Source organism: Xenopus laevis, chromosome 1S, assembly GCF_017654675.1.
Source record: "Xenopus laevis strain J_2021 chromosome 1S, Xenopus_laevis_v10.1, whole genome shotgun sequence".
Lineage (NCBI taxonomy): Eukaryota > Metazoa > Chordata > Amphibia > Anura > Pipidae > Xenopus > Xenopus laevis.
Window position 1 is genome coordinate 89026558 of NC_054372.1, and position 21486 is coordinate 89048043.

Below are 21486 nucleotides of genomic sequence, written 5' to 3' on the forward strand. Positions count from 1 at the left end.
TACAGTATTTCCAGTTCATCTTAAACTCAAGATGGCTCTTTCTAAGAAGTGGTTTTCAGTTAGGTCCTTGTAACCTAAGGCCAGTGCCACAATGGACGGTTTTACAGCCTTTGAGTCTCCATACTTTGTCTAGTAATATTCATTGAAACAGTAAAGGAGAACTAAATCTAAAGAGAGAAGCCCCATGCACTGAACGCCATTGTCCCTCTCCCTGCTTCCTCCCCACATAGATGCTGAGCCTTTTGGTGCATGTGCAGTTGGAGCCAGTCCGGTATCAGAAAGGTCTTTATAAATACACCAGCAAACCCTCAAAGTAATGCTGCTCGGAGTCCTCTGTCAAAATAAACGCAGCATTTATTTCCTTCTATTGTGTACACACAGGCTTCTGTATTCGATTTCCTGTTGTCAGTTTAAACCTCCAGGGCTAGGGCTTGAGCATACCCGGTTTCCTCCTCACCCTGTCCCTCCTCCCCTCCCTGCTATAAGTGAGCAGGGAAACTCAAGCCGGATGTGATGTCATACCAAGTGTATATGGCAGCTGCTTTCCTAAACAAACAGAGAGATCTTCTAGAGCTGTTTACTCCGGTATACTAAAGCATTCTGCAGAATAAATAGTGTTGTAGCTTGCAAATTGTGGCTAATCTATTGACCATAAACTGCTTTGGTACCTTTCCTTCTCCTTTATGAATGTAGGGAACATTATGTGAAGTTTTCTCTGGGATTTAGTGCCCTCTGTGTGTATTTTTAATTATACATGTATAATATACTGTAAGTATATATACTAGTTATGTGTAACTTGCAGGGGATTTTTCCTGCCAGCACATTAATTATGAATATGTTTTCTTTGCATATCTGTTGGTGTCAATCATTTCTGCAATACCTGTAGCAATTGTGGTATATATCTCTATACTGTGGGGATTCTGTTATGAGCTTTACGATGGTCTTTTTAATCCTAAATTGCACAGTTTGCATTTCAAACAATTAATTCTGCTATATGCAATTTTATTCCTAAGCGAACAAATGTAATTTGTTTAGCTGCAATATTGATTTATAGGCATCCATTTCAGGTCATTGTGACTGATCCTGTGTATTCAAAAACAGGCAGCACTTCACAATGGAACTGCCAGTGCGGTCTGCCTTGCACCTTGTTCACATTAATATTCGCTAAAGCTTTATGAATCATATCAGCCACTGACTGAGCCAACAGTACAGCTATGAGGTGGGCCTGGGAACTCTGACGCCTCTATTGTATACACTGATTACGCTATTGTAATCACTGAAGAACTGATTTAGAACATTTGTCTTTTCTTTATCTGTAACAACCATACTGGTACCATTATTTAAAGGGGCAACCCTCTGAACCCGCATCTTTAATATACTTAAACGTTTTGGGGTTTGTCTTAGCCTCTGCCGTAATGTGCTCCTCACTTCCTATATTTGCCTTCCGGACTGTTTTACAACATTTATAATAGTGTTTATATTCATTAAATGCAGCTTCTGTTCCCACAGATTTTTAAATGCCTTTCTCTTCTTTCCTATTAACTTCTTTACTTCTATATTAAGCCACATAGGGTGATGCTTGGTGCTTCTACATTTACTTCAGAAGGGACTAAAATGAGAACTGTAACGATTTAATATCATTTTAAATGACCACCATTTCTGTTCTGTGTTTTGAGATGAAAACATACTGCCCCAATATATGCTCTGAAGGGCAGGCACTAAAATGTGTTGCCCCAGTATATTATTTCTTTGCACCAAACATTCAATTATATCAAATTATGGTCACTATTACCCAGGGGTTCAAATACTTGCACATTTGCTATACTTTCTGGGTCATTAGACATCACAAGATTCTGAATAGCTCCTCAACAACTTGTGCCATAAAATATAAACTTGTTCCCATTAACTGTCCTGGCTGTACTGTTGCTTCAGTCAATATCTGGGTAATTAAAATCACCCATTAGCAATACTTTGCCCAAATTAGCCTTTTCTATTTGCATCAGGAGCTTATCCTCCTCGCTTACATTATTTAGGGGGTCTAGCATACTCCTACAATTAATTTGCTGGACTCATTACAATCGATGAAGAACTCCACCCATAAGACTTCAGCCCCCTCGTTTTCTAACATGACCTCCTCCTTTAGATCCCCTCTAGGACAAACCCCTCCTCCTTTTCTAATACCTCTGTCCCTCTGAAACAAAGTATAGATGATATTAACTGTCCAGTCATGTGACTCATTCAGCCATATTTCGGCCACACCAATCACATCAAATTTTCTGCCTCTCACATTTTACCAGTCAGACTCTTTGCATTTGCAAACATACATTTAATACTGGTACCATGATTAACATATGACATGTGGTCCTCCCTGTCCTTAACAGTACCCCCAACAACATGTTCTTAAAAGGTAATATTTTTTCCGTTAGTGACCAATATTACATTACCACATAAGTGAATTGTATATTTTGTATTGGTCCCTAAGCTCAGAGCAAGCACAGTGAATCAGCAGAAAAGAAGATGGGGTGTTGCATGAGCATCTTTGGCAGCACAGATAAAAGGGCTGTGGTTGAAGGACGGTGGTTGCCTTGGGCTGCTACGGAATCCCAAAACACAATTTACAATGTTTCTAGCCTACTTCTTTAGTTCAGTTCTCCTTTAAGAAAATAAATGCTATACCTGTATATAGACTTAATCTAAATAGGAAACACTAGAAGTGTGCTGGGAAGAGTATATGAAACATGTACGTCTGTATACATAAGTAAAACATTGTTAAAGAAAAATAGAAAGTTTGCAGGTTTCATTTAAAAAAGTGACTATGAAGATTTTCATTCATCCAGGTCATGGTATATCTAGTATAGGTAAATCTAAAAACAACTGGACTTGCTGAGTAATCATTGAAGACGTTTCACTATTCATCCGAGCAGCACCTTCAGTTCAACTGACTGGTATGGGAAGTTCTTGTCATATAAACTCTTCCACTAATCCAATCACAATGGCATATTGTAACTTCAAAGAATTTCAGATGTCACCTCTTTGAAGAATTACAATGTGCCATTGTGATTGGATTAGTGGAAGAGTTTATATGCCGAGAATTTCCCACACCAGTTAGTTGAACTGAAGAAGCTACTCGGATGAGTAGTGAAACGTCTTCAATGATTACTCAGCAAGTCCAGTTGTTTTTAATATTTTTTTTAGATTTACCTATACTAAAATATCATTTAAAAAAGGTGTCTACTAAACACTTGTGCAATATTGGAGCAGGCCACTAGATGGCAATGCTTGGTACAATATAGTCTTAACACCTAGTCATGCTCTGTAACGTGTTAAAGGGGTGATGTCATATTTCTAGCAACTATGCAATTGGTCTTTATTATTTATTATAGTTTTTAAATTATTTGACCTTTCCTACTTTTGCTTGTTTCCAGCATTCACATGGGGCCACTGACCTGGGCAGCCAAAAAACTATTGCTTTGTAAGGCTACAATTTTATTGTTATTCTTCCTGTTATGTCCATCTGCTATTCCTATTCCAGTCTTTCATTCAAAACACAGCCTAGCTTCTAGAGTAGATACGTTTCTAGCAACTATTTAACTGCTAAAATACCATACAGGAAGCTCTGCCAAATAATTGAAAAACCATAAAAAATTAAACATGAAAACCAATGTTTACATCATAATAAATTTAATTTAAAGGTGAACAGCCCCTTTAACATAGTGCAGCAGTTTTGTGATAAAAGCCCTCCAGGTGAATCTCGATATTTGTTTATACTTAATTCATTATGAAATCGATCTAAATGTGGTTATATTTTTGTTTACTGTTGAAGAGTTTAAATTTAAGATAAAAAGTAACTTTATATCCCAAATCACTGCCCACTTATTTGTCACGAGTAATATTAAAGGGGTTGTTCACCTTTCCCAACACTTTTATCAATTCAGTTGGTTTCAGATAGTTCACAAGGAAAACATGTTTTCAATTACTGTCTACTTGCGACCATGTTTCTAAAATTGTAATATTTAAAGTTACATTTTTTTCACATTCTTATGTGTTTCTAAAGCAGCTGGGGGGTGAGGGAATCACACATCTACAACTCTGCAAACTGTCCTAATTTAATACATTAGTTAATACATCTCTTATTTTTGTCCCTACTGAGCGGAATCCCTGTTTATTCAAGGCAGCTGTTAGAATTGATACACTAGTTGCTAATATTCCACAGATGTTGCTGAGAAATGTATCAACTAATGTAGCAAATTGTAACAGTTCAGAATCTGCTAGATTACTGAGCTGCCCGACTGAAAAGACAAAAGATGGCAATTTATACTTCAATTTTAGAGAAACTGTAAACAATTGGATAACAATTGAACAAAGGTCCTTATTTCAGTGGTACAATCTGAAAACAACTGAGCAGAAAAGAAAGTGTTTGGAAGGTGAACAATCCCTTTAAATAGGATATAGACCGCAGGCACTATATTTTACTGCTATGTATGGTGGCACGTGCCATCCTGCTTTCCTCTTTCTCCAGAATGGCTGATTCTGTGTCCACTATCTCATCACAACTCATTATGCTCCCCCATTATCACTGCACAAACCACCCTACTTTCACCACCCACACTAACTCTGTCTTCCCATACCTATTCAGCCTACCCATGACATTCCTGTTGCATTCCTTAAAGGAAAACTATACCCCCATAATGAATACTTTAGCAACAGATGGTTTATATCAAATTGAATGACATACTAAAGAATCTTACCAAACTGAAATATATATTTACATAAATATTGCCCTTTTACATCTCTTGCCTTGAACCACCATTTCATGACTCTATCTGTGCTGCCTCAGAGATCACCTGACCAGAAATACTACAACTCTAAGTGAGGAAGCAAAAGGCAGAACTCTGTCTGTTAATTGGCTCATGTGACCTTACATGTGGTTTGTATGTGTGCACAGTGAATCTTACGATCTCAGGGGGCGGCCCTTATTTTTTAAAATGGCAATTTTCTATTTATGATTACCCAATGGCACATACTACTAAAAAAGTATATTATTATGATAATGGTTCATTTACATGAAGCAGGGTTTTACACATGGGCTGTTTTACTCAGTATCTTTTAATAGAGACCTACATTGTTTGGGGGTATAGTTTTCCTTTAATTCCTCTAGTCCATAAATTACCCCAAAGCATGCTTTTACTGTTCTACCTTTCCCAAGGAAAGGTTAAAACTAAGTAAGCTTTATCAGAAAGGTCTATATAAATACACCAGTAAAAGTAATGCTGCTCTGAGTCCTCTGTCAAAAGAAACACTACATTTATTTCCTTCTATTGTGTACACGTGGGCTTCCTGTTTTTAGCTTAAAGGAATAGTTCAGTGTGAAAATAAAAACTGTGTAAATAGATAGGCTGTGCAAAATAAAAAATGTTTCTAATATAGTTAGTTAGCCAAAAATGTAATATATAAAGGCTGGAGTGAACAGATATCTAATAAAACAGCCAGAATCCAACTTCCTGCTTTGCAGCTCTATAACTCTGAGCTAGTCAGCGACTTGAAGGGGGGCCACATGGTACATTTCTGTTCAGTGAGTTTGTAATTGATCCTCAGCATTCAGCTCAGATTCAAAAGCAACAGATATGACCCATGCACCCCCCCCCTCAAGTCTCTGATTGGTTACTGCCTGGTAACCAGTCAGTGTAAACCAAGAGAGCTGAAAAGTTGTGTTCTGACTGACATGTTATACATCAAATCACTCCAGCCTTTATACATTACATTTTTGGCTAACTAACTATATTAGAAACATTTTTTATTTTGCACAGCCTATCTATTTATCCAGTTTTTATTTTTACACTGAACAATTCCTTTAACCCTTTAAGTGCCAGCAGAATTTCACATTTTGGTTACGCGAAATGCCAGCCGTTTTTGAAACATTTTGTGCTCTCTCACTTTAGGGGCATTTTCTGAGGGGAAACCTATAGTTTACCTAGGAAAACTATACATTGTTTTTTTCGGTAGAAACTGAGCTTTCTAAATCTGCCTGAGTTTTCATGTATTTCCACCTGTGCAAAAAAATTTATAGTGCTAAATACCAAAAAAAAATGAAAAATTACCATTTTTCATCGTATATCAATTTATACCAGAAAAATATTTCATTTTACGGATGAAAATCCAACTGATTTGGAAAGCCTTATGTCTCTCGAACGTGCCAATACCAGATATGTATAGTTTTAGGGAGATTTAGGACTTCTGTACCTCAAAAACTCCCGGCAGTATATTAACGAATTTTGAAAGCACTAAGGCAGAAAACGGCATGCTTTAGATTCCAAGGCAAAAACTCCTGAAACCTTAGGTTTACCCCAGAAAACCATACATTTTTGAAAAGTACACATTCTGCCGATTACAAAATGGGTAACTATGTCTCTCTACTCCCAACTACCAAACATAAAAGCTTGTCTGAACATAGCGGTTTTTCAAAAAAAAATTCAAAATTCTGAAAAATCATTTCAAAGGTTTTATTTTGCTGCTCCGCATATCCCAAACTATATTAGGTACCAAGAAAAAGCACCTGAAATATGATTGCCAGGGGTCCACTGAACAGTTTGATACCCATTATGCATAGGTTTACCAAAGTATCTGGCATTTAGAGACACCAATATGAAGTTAGCACATCCAAATTGATCAGGACTTTACTTCAGCTACTGAGAAATCAACACATTGACTGCATTTTTTGTGGGGTAAAAACACAGAAATATATGTTTACCCCCCAAACCCATATATTTTTGGAAAGTACACATTCTACCGAATCTAAAATGGGTACCCATGCCTTTCTGCTCCAAACTACTGAGTCGCAAGGCTTTCCCAAAATTGTCGGTTTTGGTGAAATATGTGAAAATTGCCTCAAACCTTCAACTTCCCAGCACCATATCACCCATGTATCATTATGCACTAAGAAAAAGCACCCTAAATATGATTGCCATGGTTCCTCTGAACATTTTGGTGGCCATTGTTCATAGGTTTACCAAAGTATCTGGCATTTAGAGGCCCCAAAATGAAGTTAGCGCATACAAACAGTCCCGTGGGTAACTTCAGCTAATGAAAAATCAACACATTGACTGCATTTTTGTGGGGTAAAAACACAGAAATATATGTTTACCCCCAAAACCCATATATTTTTGGAAAGTACACATTCTACCGAATCTAAAATGGGTACCCATGCCTTTCTGCTCCAAACTACTGAGTCGCAAGGCTTTCCCACAATTGTCGGTTTTGGTGAAATATCTGAAAATTGCCTCAAAGCTTCAACTTCTCAGCACCATATCGCCCATGTATCGTTACGCACCAAGATAAAGCACCCTAAATATGATTGCCAGGGTTCCTCCAAACAGTTTGGTGGCCATTGTTCCTAGGTTTACCAAAGTATCTGGCATTTAGAGGCCCCAAAATGAAGTTAGCGCATACAAACAGTCTCGTGGGTAACTTCAGCTAATGAAAAATCAACACATTGACTGCATTTTTGTGGGGTAAAAACACAGAAATATATGTTTACCCCCAAAACCCATATATTTTTGGAAAGTACACATTCTACCGAATCTAAAATGGGTACCCATGCCTTTCTGCTCCAAACTACTGAGTCGCAAGGCTTTCCCACAATTGTCGGTTTTGGTGAAATATCTGAAAATTGCCTCAAAGCTTCAACTTCTCAGTACCATATCACCCATGTATCGTTACGCACCAAGAAAAAGCACCCTAAATATGATTGCCAGGGTTCCTCCAAACAGTTTGGTGGCAATTGTTCATAGGTTTACCAAAGTATCTGGCATTTAGAGGCCCCAAAATGAAGTTAGCGCATACAAACAGTCCCGTGGGTAACTTCAGCTAATGAAAAATCAACACATTGACTGCATTTTTGTGGGGTAAAAACACAGAAATATATGTTTACCCCCCAAACCCATATATTTTTGGAAAGTACACATTCTACCGAATCTAAAATGGGTACCCATGCCTTTCTGCTCCAAACTACTGAGTCGCAAGGCTTTCCCACAATTGTCGGTTTTGGTGAAATATCTGAAAATTGCCTCAAAGCTTCAACTTCTCAGCACCATATCGCCCATGTATCGTTACGCACCAAGATAAAGCACCCTAAATATGATTGCCAGGGTTCCTCCAAACAGTTTGGTGGCCATTGTTCCTAGGTTTACCAAAGTATCTGGCATTTAGAGGCCCCAAAATGAAGTTAGCGCATACAAACAGTCCCGTGGGTAACTTCAGCTAATGAAAAATCAACACATTGACTGCATTTTTGTGGGGTAAAAACACAGAAATATATGTTTACCCCCAAAACCCATATATTTTTGGAAAGTACACATTCTACTGAATCTAAAATGGGTACCCATGCCTTTCTGCTCCAAACTACTGAGTCGCAAGGCTTTCCCAAAGTTGTCGGTTTTGGTGAAATATCTGAAAATTGCCTCAAAGCTTCAACTTCCCAGCACTATATCACCCATATATCATTACGTACTAAGAAAAAGCACCCTAAATATGATTGCCAGGGTTCCTCCGAACAGTTTGGTGGCCATTGTTCATAGGTTTACCAAAGTATCTGGCATTTAGAGGCCTCAAAATGAAGTTAGTGCATACAAATAGTCCTGTGGGTAACTTCAGCTAATGAAAGATCAACACATTAACTGCATTTTTGTGGGGTAAAAACACAGAAATATATGTTTACCCCCCAAACCCATACATTTTTGGAAAGTACACATTCTACAGAATCTAAAATGGGTACCCATGCCTTATTGCTCCAAACTACTGAGTCGCAAGGCTTTCCCAAAGTTGTCGGTTTTGGTGAAATATCTGAAAATTGCCTCAATGCTTCAACTTTCCAGCATCATATCGCCCATGTATCATTACGTATCACAAAAAAGCACCCAAATTGTGATTGCCAGGGGTCCTCCAAACAGTTTGGTGCCCACTGTGCATAGGTTTACCAAAGTATATGGCATTTAGAGGCCCCAAAATGAAGTTAGCACATACAAATTGTCCTGTGGGTAACTTCAGCTAATGAAAAATCAGCACATAGTCTGCATTTTTGTGGGGTAAAAACACAGAAATATATGTTTACCCCCCAAACCCATACATTTTTGGAAAGTACACATTCTACAGAATCTAAAATGGGTACCCATGCTTTTCTGCTCCAAACTACTGAGTCGCAAGGCTTTGCCAAATTTGGCGGTTTTGGTGAAATATCTGAAAATTGCCTCAAAGCTTCAACTTTCCAGCATCGTATTGTCCATGTATCATTACCAGCATAAAGCATCCTAAATATAAACATACGGGTCTACTAAATAGTTTGATGCCCAATGTGCATAGATATACCAAACTATGTGGCGCACAGAGACCCCCAAATGACAATATGTATAGACATTTTCACGGCTGACGCGCTAGCTGCTGCAACATAACCACCCGGTGTGTGTATTATGCGACATTAGACCACCTAACAGTACAGAGACCCCAGAAAACCATATATTTTCAGAAAGTACACATTCTGACGAATCCAATATGGGTAAATAAGTGTTTCTACTACAAACTGCCAAACTGCAAAGCAATGCTGAACATCAAATATCAAATTTCTGAAAATCATCACAAAGCTTGAATTTTACCTCATTATATGCCCCACATTTCGTAACTTATCAGCATAAAACATCCTAAATATGAACGCCAGGGGTCTACTGAACACTTTGATGCCCAATATGCATAGATATACCAAACTATGTGGCGCACAGAGACCCCCAAATGACAATACTGTATATACATTTTCACGGCTGACGCGCTGGCTGCTGCAATATAAGCACCTGGTGTGTGTATTATGCGACATTAGACCCCCCTAACAGTACAGAGACCACAGAAAACCATATATTTTCAGAAAGTAAACATTCTGACGAATCCAATATGGGTAAATAAGTGTTTCTACTACAAACTGCCAAACTGCAAAGCAATGCTGAACATAACGGTTTTTATCAAATTTCTGAAAATCGTCACAAAGCTTGAATTTTACTCCATTATATGCTCCACGTTTCGTAACGTATCAGCATAAAACATCCTAAATATGAACGCCAGGGGTCTACTGAACACTTTGATGCCCAATATGCATAGATATACCAAACTATGTGGCGCACAGAGACCCCCAAATGACAATAGTGTATATACATTTTCACGGCTGACGCGCTGGCTGCTGCAATATAAGCACCTGGTGTGTGTATTATGCGACATTAGACCCCCCTAACAGTACAGAGACCCCAGAAAACCAGATATTTTCAGAAAGTACACATTCTGACGAATCCAATATGGGTAAATAAGTGTTTCTACTACAAACTGCCAAACTGCAAAGCAATGCTGAACATAACGGTTTTTATCAAATTTCTGAAAATCGTCACAAAGCTTGAATTTTACCCCATTATATGCTCCACGTTTCGTAACGTATCAGCATAAAACATCCTAAATATGAACGCCAGAGGTCTACTGAACACTTTGATGCTCAATATGCATAGATATACCAAACTATGTGGCGCACAGAGACCCCCAAATGACAATAGTGTATATACATTTTCACAGCTGACGCGCTGGCTGCTGCAATATAAGCGCCTGGTGTGTGTATTATGCGACATTAGACCCCCCTAACAGTACAGAGACCCCAGAAAACCAGATATTTTCAGAAAGTACACATTCTGACGAATCCAATATGGGTAAATAAGTGTTTCTACTACAAACTGCCAAACTGCAAAGCAATGCTGAACATAACGGTTTTTATCAAATTTCTGAAAATCGTCACAAAGCTTGAATTTTACCCCATTATATGCTCCACGTTTCGTAACGTATCAGCATAAAACATCCTAAATATGAACGCCAGAGGTCTACTGAACACTTTGATGCTCAATATGCATAGATATACCAAACTATGTGGCGCACAGAGACCCCCAAATGACAATAGTGTATATACATTTTCACAGCTGACGCGCTGGCTGCTGCAATATAAGCGCCTGGTGTGTGTATTATGCGACATTAGACCCCCCTAACAGTACAGAGACCCCAGAAAACCATATATTTTCAGAAAGTACACATTCTGACGAATCTAATATGGGTAAATAAGTGTTTCTACTACAAACTGCCAAACTGCAAAGCAATGCTGAACATAACGGTTTTTTATCAAATTTCTGAAAATCGTCAGAAAGCTTGAATTTTACCCCATTATATGCCCCACATTTCGTAACGTATCAGCATAAAACATCCTAAATATGAACGCCAGGGGTCTACTGAACACTTTGATGCTCAATATGCATAGATATACCAAACTATGTGGCGCACAGAGACCACCAAATGACAATAGTGTATATACATTTTCACGGCTGACGCGCTGGCTGCTGCAATATGAGCACCTGGTGTGTGTATTATGCGACATTAGACCCCCCTAACAGTACAGAGACCCCAGAAAACCATATATTTTCAGAAAGTACACATTCTGACGAATCCAATATGGGTAAATAAGTGTTTCTACTACAAAATGCCAAACTGCAAAGCAATGCTGAACATAACGGTTTTTATCAAATTTCTGAAAATCGTCACAAAGCTTGAATTTTACCCCATTATATGCCCCACATTTCGTAACGTATCAGCATAAAACATCCTAAATATGAACGCCAGGGGTCTACTGAACACTTTGATGCCCAATATGCATAGATATACCAAACTATGTGGCGCACAGAGACCCCCAAATGGATATATAGTAGATAAAATTTACAAGGCAAAACAAAATAAGGCAGTAAAGAGTGAAATGAAAAAAAATCCAATAAAACCACAAAAATCAATGTTTTTTTTCCAGAATAGTGTTATCGGCCATCAGAATCACAGTTTGAATATTTTAGCTGGGCCAAACAGGTTATACGGCTAGAAACAAGTGAACACAACATATGCAGAGCTGAAAATGCAATAAAATGGCTAAAAATTCAATAAAATGGCTAAAAATGCACCAAAATACCCAAAATTGCAATATAATCACCGAAATAACATACAAAAGATATTGCACAGTACGGTTAGCGAATACGCTATTCGTAATGGCAATAAAACATTTTTTTCAGCAAAAAAAAGAGACGATGCGATAAGAAAAAAAAAAAAAAGCCACAATGCCATGTATGTGCGTGTGCGTGTGTACAAATGGTAAATTACATGTTATGTGCGCGTGTGTGCGTGTGCACGTGTGTGTAAGTGCAGTGAGTGTAAGTGACCCCCCCAATCCCCAAAAATGTATGTGTAAGTGTGTGTAAGTGTGAATCTAAGTGTGTATTACTGTAATAAGTGTGTGTTGGTGTGTTTGTGTGTGTAATTGTTGCACTAACCTGAAAAAGTCGCTGAAGACTGTTGCACACGATGTGGAGGGGTCCCAGGAAGACATCTGCGACGATCTGCGTGTCTCTGTGCTGTGGGGGCGGAGCTGGATGGCGCAGTGCAGGCTGCAGCAGCAGGACACGTAAGGAACACGTGCCTGCTGCTGTTTTTGGGCCCCTGGGCGATCGCGCCCCAGGGGCCACTCGATCCCCTGCTCTGCTCGTTGCCTAGGGGCAGGGGATCGAAGCGGAACGGAGCGAGCGGCTCTAACAGCCGCTCCTCCGCTCCAGAACCCGGAAGTGCTGCAGAACGTAGAATCTACGTTCTGTGGCATTTCAAGTTACTTTTCCACAGAATGTAGATTCTACGTTCTGTGGCACTTAAAGGGTTAAACCTCCAGGGCAAGGGCTTGAGCATGCCCAGTTAGCTCCTCTCTCCTCCCCTCACAGCAGTAATCTGAGCCCAGAGCTATAAGACTCTGGCAGGAAGTTATATCACTCCAAGCTAATATGGTGGCTGCTATCCTAAGCAAACAGAGAACTTCTAGAGCCGTTTACTCAGGGATGGTAAAGCATTCTGCAGAATAAATTAAGTGTAAATATAAGTGTTATAGTTTGCACTATTGTGGCTAATCTATTTGCAATAAACTGCCTTGGTAGCTTTCCTTTTCCTTTAACAGATAATTCTGCTGCTCCCCAAGGGAGAGGATAAAAGACAATGAAATAAAAAGCACACCACAAGAAAGAGGTCTACCAGTTTTTATTAGAAAATCCATTTGGAACATTTCTTCCAATAGAAGGTTACTGTAAAGTAGAGAACCTAAAAAAGATTGTCGCTCATTTAATTTCAGTCATAGGGAACCCAGAGACTCATTTCCCCCAAGACTACTCCATTCTCTGTTTAAATTTGCACTCTTACGATCCCTCCGCTCCTCTACAGGTTACATCCCAAGCTCCACCTCTTCCGGCAGCGTGGTCACGCTATCGCGACTACTTGTCATTTTTCTCATTAGGATTTAGCCGCTGTTTTATAGCTCTTTCCTAGCGACCCCGTGACCCATAACAAACAATGTTGTGATTAAGCGCCGTCCCTCCAGTGAATCGACCCAATCAACGCGCGCCCTCCTTCTACGAAAAAAGGCAATTAGCGGAAGGATTCTGCAAGACTCCGCGGAGGTATACGTGCTTTGTGTTCCATACTGAAGCGGGACGAAGATGGAGAAAAAGCGATGGGAGTGCTCGGCTTTGCCCCAGGGCTGGAAAAAGGAGGAGGTTACTCGAAGGTCTGGCCTCTCCGCCGGCAAGAGCGATGTCTATTACTATAGGTAACTGGGGAGAGAAGTAAGAGAGCAAGTTATAGTATTTGTTTAGGCAAGGGGGTAAGAGATGCACAGAAAGGAAGTGAGGGACTGTAAGGCGGGTTGGTTAGTGCAGAATGTGGATGCAGAGAGCTCTGGGTAGGACTAAGAAGGGGGTTTGGGTGGCAACAGTGCAACGATTCAAAGAAAATAGCACTCAGTGTGGGTCAGACGGGGACAAGTAGAAAATGAGGGCAGACTGGAGGAATAAAGAGTAGGCGGGATATCGGAGCGAAGATAATTAGGAGGGACAGAGAGGTGCCCGTTGTATAGTTGGAAAAGAAGTGTGTGTGTGTGCCGAGGAACAAGGACAGAATATCAAGTTGGAGCATAATGCTCCTCACTGCTGTATCTGAATGTTCCATTTATTTACACAAAAGAGCTCCTAATGCCCTAGTGAATTTCTATCCCTATTCATTCTGACCATGATGAGAAAAAGCCATAGAATGGCAAAAGTCCTTAGAAATTATCCTTAGAGTCAGTGTGCTACAGTATACTCTTAACAAGTACTGGATTCTGCTATTAACACACGCACTAAACCTGTGGCTTAATCTCCCGCATTACTAGTAATTGTCCGTTGTGCTTTATATGTTTATTATCAGATAAAATGTATTGGCAGCAGGTCTGGACTGGGAGTCAAAATAGGCCCTGCCATGCCAAGTACAAAGAGCCCCAAACAGCCCCCTACCAGCCCACTATATGGTAACTTTCTATGGAACCATACAGCAGCCCCTCTGGCATTTGCCAGAACCCACAGATTGCCAGTCCGGGCCTGATTGGCAGATTTAAATTCAGTTCCTGGCGTTTTCAGCACAATGTGGTGTCGTCTTTGCTGCCCTATCAATAAGGGGGTGAGGGGAATCTGGTAATATTTGTGTGTTATGACATGGTACTTTTTTTTTTTTAATCGCTATGGTCATTTCCCATTACCTGCTACGTAAAGCACACTTAGTATCCCTGCACCTGCAATTATTATCTGAAAATGCATTCTGGCTATAAAAATGCCTTATGCGCCCTATCTTCTCTAGACATGGGCACAGAGGTCCTCAGAATTTGGAACCTTTTTTTCCAGCTGATGTCAAAGCCAATACCCATGGGCTTAATGACCTGGCAGTCATTGAAAGCAATATTTTTGTGTTTGCTGATGAATCAACGGAGGGTATATCATTCTTAATTGGGGATCTGAACAAGTTGGCGATTTGGGCATATGAGTGGCAGATGCAATTCAGTCAGGCTAAATAGTTAGGTAATGAATGTGAGGTTTACCAGTTTGCAGTTAACCTACCTGGGGCCGATTTACTAACTTGATAGAATGCACCAGTTTAGAACCTACTATTTTTTATTTATCTACTATATGTTAGATTTTGCTTTCATTTTCTGACAGGTTGCTATAGGCAGCTGCACTGGTGCAATTTTGTATCTGTCAGTTAATCAGCTCCACTAAGTCAGGTGGCTGAGGGAGAAGTATCTAGTAATAATTGTGGGGGTAGTATAAACTGGAAGAATTTTGATATATTCTAAAAGGGGTAAATCTTCATGGCAAAATATGTAGTATATAGAGGATTAAGACTCCTGAAAAAAGGATAATTGCAAATGATTGATTTAATGAGATTATATCATCAGTATGTAAAAATATATATTATAAGGGGGACCATTAAATACACTTTCTGGTTCCTTATTCACTTATATATGTTTCCTGAAAACACAAGGTAATTGCATGATATTTGGGGCATGGGGGGGGAAATCATCTGTAGGTGTAGAAAGGTCTTTGTTTTTGCTTTTTGTTTTTTTTTTTTTGTACAATGAAAAGTATGAAGTTGTGGAATTCTCTCCCAAAAGCAGCTCTCCCAGCAGATATAATAGATCGCTTCGAGACAGGGTTGGATGCCTTAATATCAAGTAAGAAAATACAAGGCTACTGGCATTTACACTGTTCGTACAAGGTTGATTCATTGACTGGTCACATTGCCAGTTTGGATAATTTTTTTCCCCTTAATGAAGTTAATTGTAGTTAAGCTCAGAACCAGGATTCCTATCTCATTTAGGATAACTGATAACCATTGCTTTAAATGTCATAGTACTAACTCTCCCAGTCAAAAGGATATTATTATCACTGCAATGAGACTTAAGCATGTCGTACTATACCCAGACACATACAAGCTTACTGTATTGCTTATAACTACTTTGCATAATTTACATTTTTATACCTACAAATGCTTTAACAGAATTGTGTTATACACTTGGGGGTGCAAATTTGTTATGTCCTCTCATTTGATTGTGCTCTACCCATGGGCAGTGTGCCTTATCTAAATAAATAAATAAAATGCAGCTGCATTCGAGCAAGGCACCACTAGTGCATAATTTAAAGAAGAGTTGTGCCAAAATGGGTAGTAGATAACTGATTTTAATCTCTTGGAGTGTGCCTACCAAATTGGGTCCCCACAAGTGACTTTGACTGTAGTCGTTTGCGAAAATTGCAGTAAAATGTTGTGACATGAATATTTTAAGCTGTTTGTTTGCCGTTCATTAACCAAAGAGATCCATGATAGGCAAGCAGACAGGTTGAAATTGCTAAGCCATGATAAAAATGGATGATCTTTTCAATTTGCTGTGCCAGTGAATACCTTCCTTTTATGTTGTAGCCCAAGTGGGAAGAAATTCCGCAGTAAGCCTCAGCTTGCTCGTTACTTAGGAAACTCCATGGATCTCAGCACATTTGACTTTCGTACAGGAAAAATGCTCATGAGCAAAATCAACAAAAACAGACAGCGAATGCGGTATGATGGACTCAATCAATCTAAGGTATGAACAGCAGGGAATAGAGTGAACCTACTGTATTAAATGGATTTTAATTCTCTTCAGACTGGCATCATTGCACACCACCTACATTTTGTAAATCTTTCACAGGGTAAGCCAGACCTTAATACTGCACTTCCTGTACGGCAGACAGCCTCCATTTTTAAGCAACCAGTGACAAAGGTGACTAATCACCCCACTAACAAAGTCAAGAGTGACCCACAGAAAGCTGTTGACCAACCAAGGCAGGTGAGGTGTTTATGTTGTGTTCTGTGTTCTAATGTTACAGTCTCTATATTCCTGAACTTAAGGTAACACTAGCTTTAACATCTGCAGCTCTTCTGGGAAAAGAAGCTGAGTGGGTTAAATGCATTTGACATTGCAGAGGAGTTGGTGAAAACCATGGAACTACCTAAAGGTTTGCAAGGTAAATGTCCAAAGGTAGTTTTCTATGCTTTAAATCCCTTGCCACATGCAGCATTTTAATATCCACTGCTTCTGGTTTAATGTGTCTGTAACAATTCTTATTGCTTCCCTATTTACTTGAATTGGAAGTATTGTGGATGAGCTTGCTCTCATGATTAGTGCTTGAATACATGCCAGCAATTGGGGCAGGTAGCTGTGTTTTCATTTCTGCTACAAGTAGAGGTTATTAAAGTATTGCCCTAAAATATAAGATATTTTATTGTGTGGGTTAATTTTACAATTTGGAATAATACTAACTAACTTTATTGGAAGAATACATTTTGCAGTGGTATGTTCTAACCATCCTTTGAACACTTCATTTAACTCTTTGAAGTGTGGCGTGAGAGAGATAAGTCTGAAGTGCTGGATGTATTATTTATATTACCTCTTGACAAAATTTCCGCTGCTTTATTATAAAGCACATTGATTGCTTAGCCAGGAGGTTTCACAGCTGTAGTGAACTGTGTGACCCTTTAAAGGAGAACTAAAGCCTAACAAAAGATATAGGCTAGAATTATTGTACACTATGTTTTGGGCTTCTGTACCAGCCCAAGGGAAACTCGGCCCTTTAGCAGGAAAGATCTGTGTCTCCAAAGATGCCCCAGTAGCTCCCCATCTTCTTTGCTGATTCACTGCACCTGCTCTGTGCTGCTGTCGGTTACTGAGCTTAGGGACTGACAGTATACTGTATATCTAGAATAGAAATGTCATAATATAAGGCTGATTAGTACTTAATTCAGTACCTAATTACTACCTGTTCACTCAGAAACCAATGCAATTAGCATCAGAATTTAATAATCAACCTTGTAGCATCAGCTATATTACAGACAAACTTAATTTTCTGCTTGAAAATTTGCAACAACCCCAAATTTTAGCTTCTCAACAGCTGCTCAGAGCACGCGAGTCTCGCAGACACTTTCCAAGATGGTGACCCCCTGTGACAAGTGTGAAGCCCCAGATCATTTCTGCTATTGAGATGTTGAAACTTTAGGCTGGTACAATAAGTTAATTATGTAAAATATACAATTATTAACCATATTCATTTTTAGGGTTTAGTTTTCCTTTAAGCAGCTGTTAAGAGGTAACAACTTGTTTTTTATGCATGTACAGCCCCATCCTAAATATTGACAACAGAGGAGCTGTTAGTACTGCTGACAATATCTCATTAGCTGAATAAAAAAATCAATACAATTATGACGGATTTGACAGTTTTTAGTAAAATCCTGTATGTGGATATTATATATAATTTTAAGTCCCACATTAGGTCAGCATGATATTTAGATGTACAGTTGCCATGTAAATAGTCTTGTGAAAAATACATGAACCTAAATGGTAGGTGTTCTTGTACTTTGTATTATTTTACTTCCCTAGGTGTGGGTCCTGGCTGCACAGATGAGACTCTTCTGTCTGCTATTGCTAGTGCTCTGCATACTAGCACTATGCCTATCACAGGTCAGCTTTCTGCAGCAGTAGAGAAGAATCCTGGTGTATGGCTTAATACTTCTCAGCCTCTTTGCAAAGCCTTTATGGTGACAGACGAAGACATCAGGTGATTGCCATATTTGTTATGATGTAAAAATAATTATACTCAGATTTTTAATTAAAGAGAGTGAAAAAATATGATAAACATATATAATGGTATAAAACAAAGAATGAATAAAGTGGAGTCCAAAATTGCTGGCTTATGCATAGGGCTACTATACTAGGCTTTAGATGCAAGCTCTCTGCCAGTGCTGGTCTGTGTACCCAAAGTTGTCCACTAACACTTCATGTGCTTGTGTAGTAGTTACTCCACATCCCAGTACTTGTACAGTGGGAGCTGAACATACATGTACCAGGGAGAAAGCCCACCAAGATAAGAAAGATATGGAGCTACAGAAAACGAATGAACCTCCGTTTTACATCGCTTCTCTAACGGTGTCAAATCTGTTTTCTTATCTGACAGGGAATTGTTGACAAGCTTTCATACAAAAATACTCTCATAAAGGGAAAATTTATGTCACTACTAATTTTTAAACAATTAAACATTTTGTGCCAACACCGCTACTGTTTTAATGAATTATTGACATTTCTGGCATCTTGTGAATAACTGCCATTTTACATGTGTGTAACACAACTATCTTTGATAATGTTGCTTAAAAAAAAAATTGTAAAAAATATATTAGATATGCCAATAAAGGATTTATTGTACATTTCCAGGAAACAAGAGGAGCTGGTGCAGCAAGTTAGGAAGAAACTAGAGGAAGCTCTCATGGCTGATATGCTTGCTCATGTGGAAGAGATTTCCAAAGATGGTGGTGCTCCTTTAGACAAAGATATTGATGACGAAGAGGAAGACCAAGACCCCAGAGAACAAGAAGCAGATGATGTATAAAAATGGTAAACATTGTTATGGGTACAGCATTATCTTCAAAGATTTGATAAACCGCAAAAATGTTATGCCCTGTTGATGGAAAAAAATCTTGGCAAATAATAAAGCCACATGCAAAAATTTGTAAAATGAAGGCTAAGAGGGCCAAGAACCATCTAATTACTCAAAGGGGTGGTTCACGTTAAAGTTAACGTTTACGATGTTATAGAATGTTGAAACCTAACCAACTTTTCATTTGGCCTTTATTTTTTCTTTTTATAGTTTTTGGATTATTTGCACTCTGTTTGTGCCCAGCTTCCAAATTGATCACAAATACTCTGTAAGGCTACACATTTATTATTGCTTGTTTTTATTACTTATCTTTCTCTTCAGGCAATCTCCTATTATTCAAATCAATGCATGGTTGCTAGGAAAATTTAGCAACAGATTTCTGAAATTGCCAACTGGAGAGCTGCTGAATAAAAATCTAAATTTAAAAACCACAAATAAAAAAATGAAAACCAGTTGCCAATTATCTTAGAATATCACTCTGTACATTTAAAAAGTTAATTTAAAGGTGAACGACCCCTTTAAATACTATTAACCCTTCAATGTCGAATGCAGTTAATTCTCTATTTCATACTGTAGAGAAATATTTCAAAAACAAGCTAGAAACACATTCACTTTAAAGTAGGGATGCACCGAATCCAGGATTGGGTTTGGGCCTTTTCAATGTCTATAAGTCTTTCTTTACCAACCACTTTATTTTGGCTATTGAACTTCCATTGAAATAAATGCTGTGATATGAGACTTAAATATCACTTAATTGCACAGTATTACTTAGCCATGCAGCACTGAAAGACTTGAATTGTAGTAAAAAAAGAATTTTAACCCATTAAGGTTCATTAAAATGGTGGGCCACCTTTAAGTTTGCTAGGATATATTGGACTCAAACAACCAAACTAGCTGCTGAAATTCCAAATTGGAGAGCTGCTGAAAAGAAAGCTAAATTTTAAAAAAATAGCATCTAAATCATACTAAAGGTTTATTTAAATGTGAACTATCAGTGAAACCCTTTCTGCGAGACAGAGAAATAGTCTAGTCTAGTGTAATTTATGCTGTTCCTCTCTTTTATAGGTCTGCTACCTATCAACCTCTTCTCTTCATAAAATACTTGCTACTGGCAACTGGAACCAGACCCACAAAGCACTGATGCAGGGCTGGCATTGATACCTCAAAGAAAAGTGTGCCCTTCATTTACACCTCTGATCCCAAGGTCACTGTCAGCAGGCCTGATTTTGGATGCTGAAATCTCTGAAGAGCCATAAACCTTTTGATTTTTAAGACATTTCTTTACCAGTCAGCGTTCATCAACCTTCTTCGTTCTACTACAAAGAAAACATGGATACTTTGTTAGTCCTCACAGCTGCTTTAAAAGAAATACGTTTGTAAAAATATTATTTTGGATTAATTTTCAAACACCTTTTGTAAATTGATAGTATAGTTAAAATCAGAGTCTAATGAAATTTACCAAGAGTCTACTAAATTAGAGCTGTAACTGTATTTTTTTGTTACTGCCTTGCCATTTGGTATAGTCTTTTGAAAGCTCCAACAATGTATTTTTAATGAGGAATAGTCTAATGTCAACCTGTCGGTGTGTTCCAGTTTTCTTCAAATGAGCTGTAGATGAAATATTAAAGCCAGTAATTCTTTTCTCTTTGTATGCAGGCCCAGTCACTTACATAACTTTTAAGACCTTTAGTAAACACCTTTTTTTTTTAAATAAAGTAAACATAATAACTTTTTCTATGAGATGCACATTCATGTGGTTTATAAGTCGAGCACAGAGACAGGTAAACTCTCAAGAAAACAGGTTGTTGCCAGCAAGGCTCAAAAGATGTACCTTTTTCCTGCCTAGAGACTGTGCAACCAAAAATAAATATTTCTGTGGAGAAATACCTGTTTCCTAGTTGCAGAAAATGTTCAGGGATTAGTTATCAGCAAGCGATTGTGTGTCTTATGTGAAAAGTCTTAATATTTGAATGAAATTGTTTTGTGTTTCAATGGAAGAACTTTTTCAAGCTACTAATTGCTCTTCTAACCAAGGGCTTTTTGTAACCTTTGGAAATGTCATTAAAATACTAAGAACTTAAAA

The 21486-nt window shown here is 38.5% G+C and overlaps 1 protein-coding gene across 6 annotated transcripts; it reads left to right on the forward strand.

Moving 5' to 3' along the window:
- The first annotated feature begins 13313 nt into the window (after positions 1-13313).
- On the forward strand, positions 13314-21486 carry mbd3.S (methyl-CpG binding domain protein 3 S homeolog). 6 transcript variants are annotated; one of them, XM_018234268.2, is made up of 8 exons: positions 13314-13645; positions 15560-15619; positions 16363-16522; positions 16628-16765; positions 16853-16943; positions 18353-18530; positions 19181-19360; positions 20469-21486. In XM_018234268.2, exons 1-7 carry the CDS (start codon positions 13578-13580, stop codon positions 19353-19355), a joined length of 870 nt encoding a protein of 289 aa, XP_018089757.1. In that variant the 5' UTR covers positions 13314-13577; the 3' UTR covers positions 19356-19360; positions 20469-21486.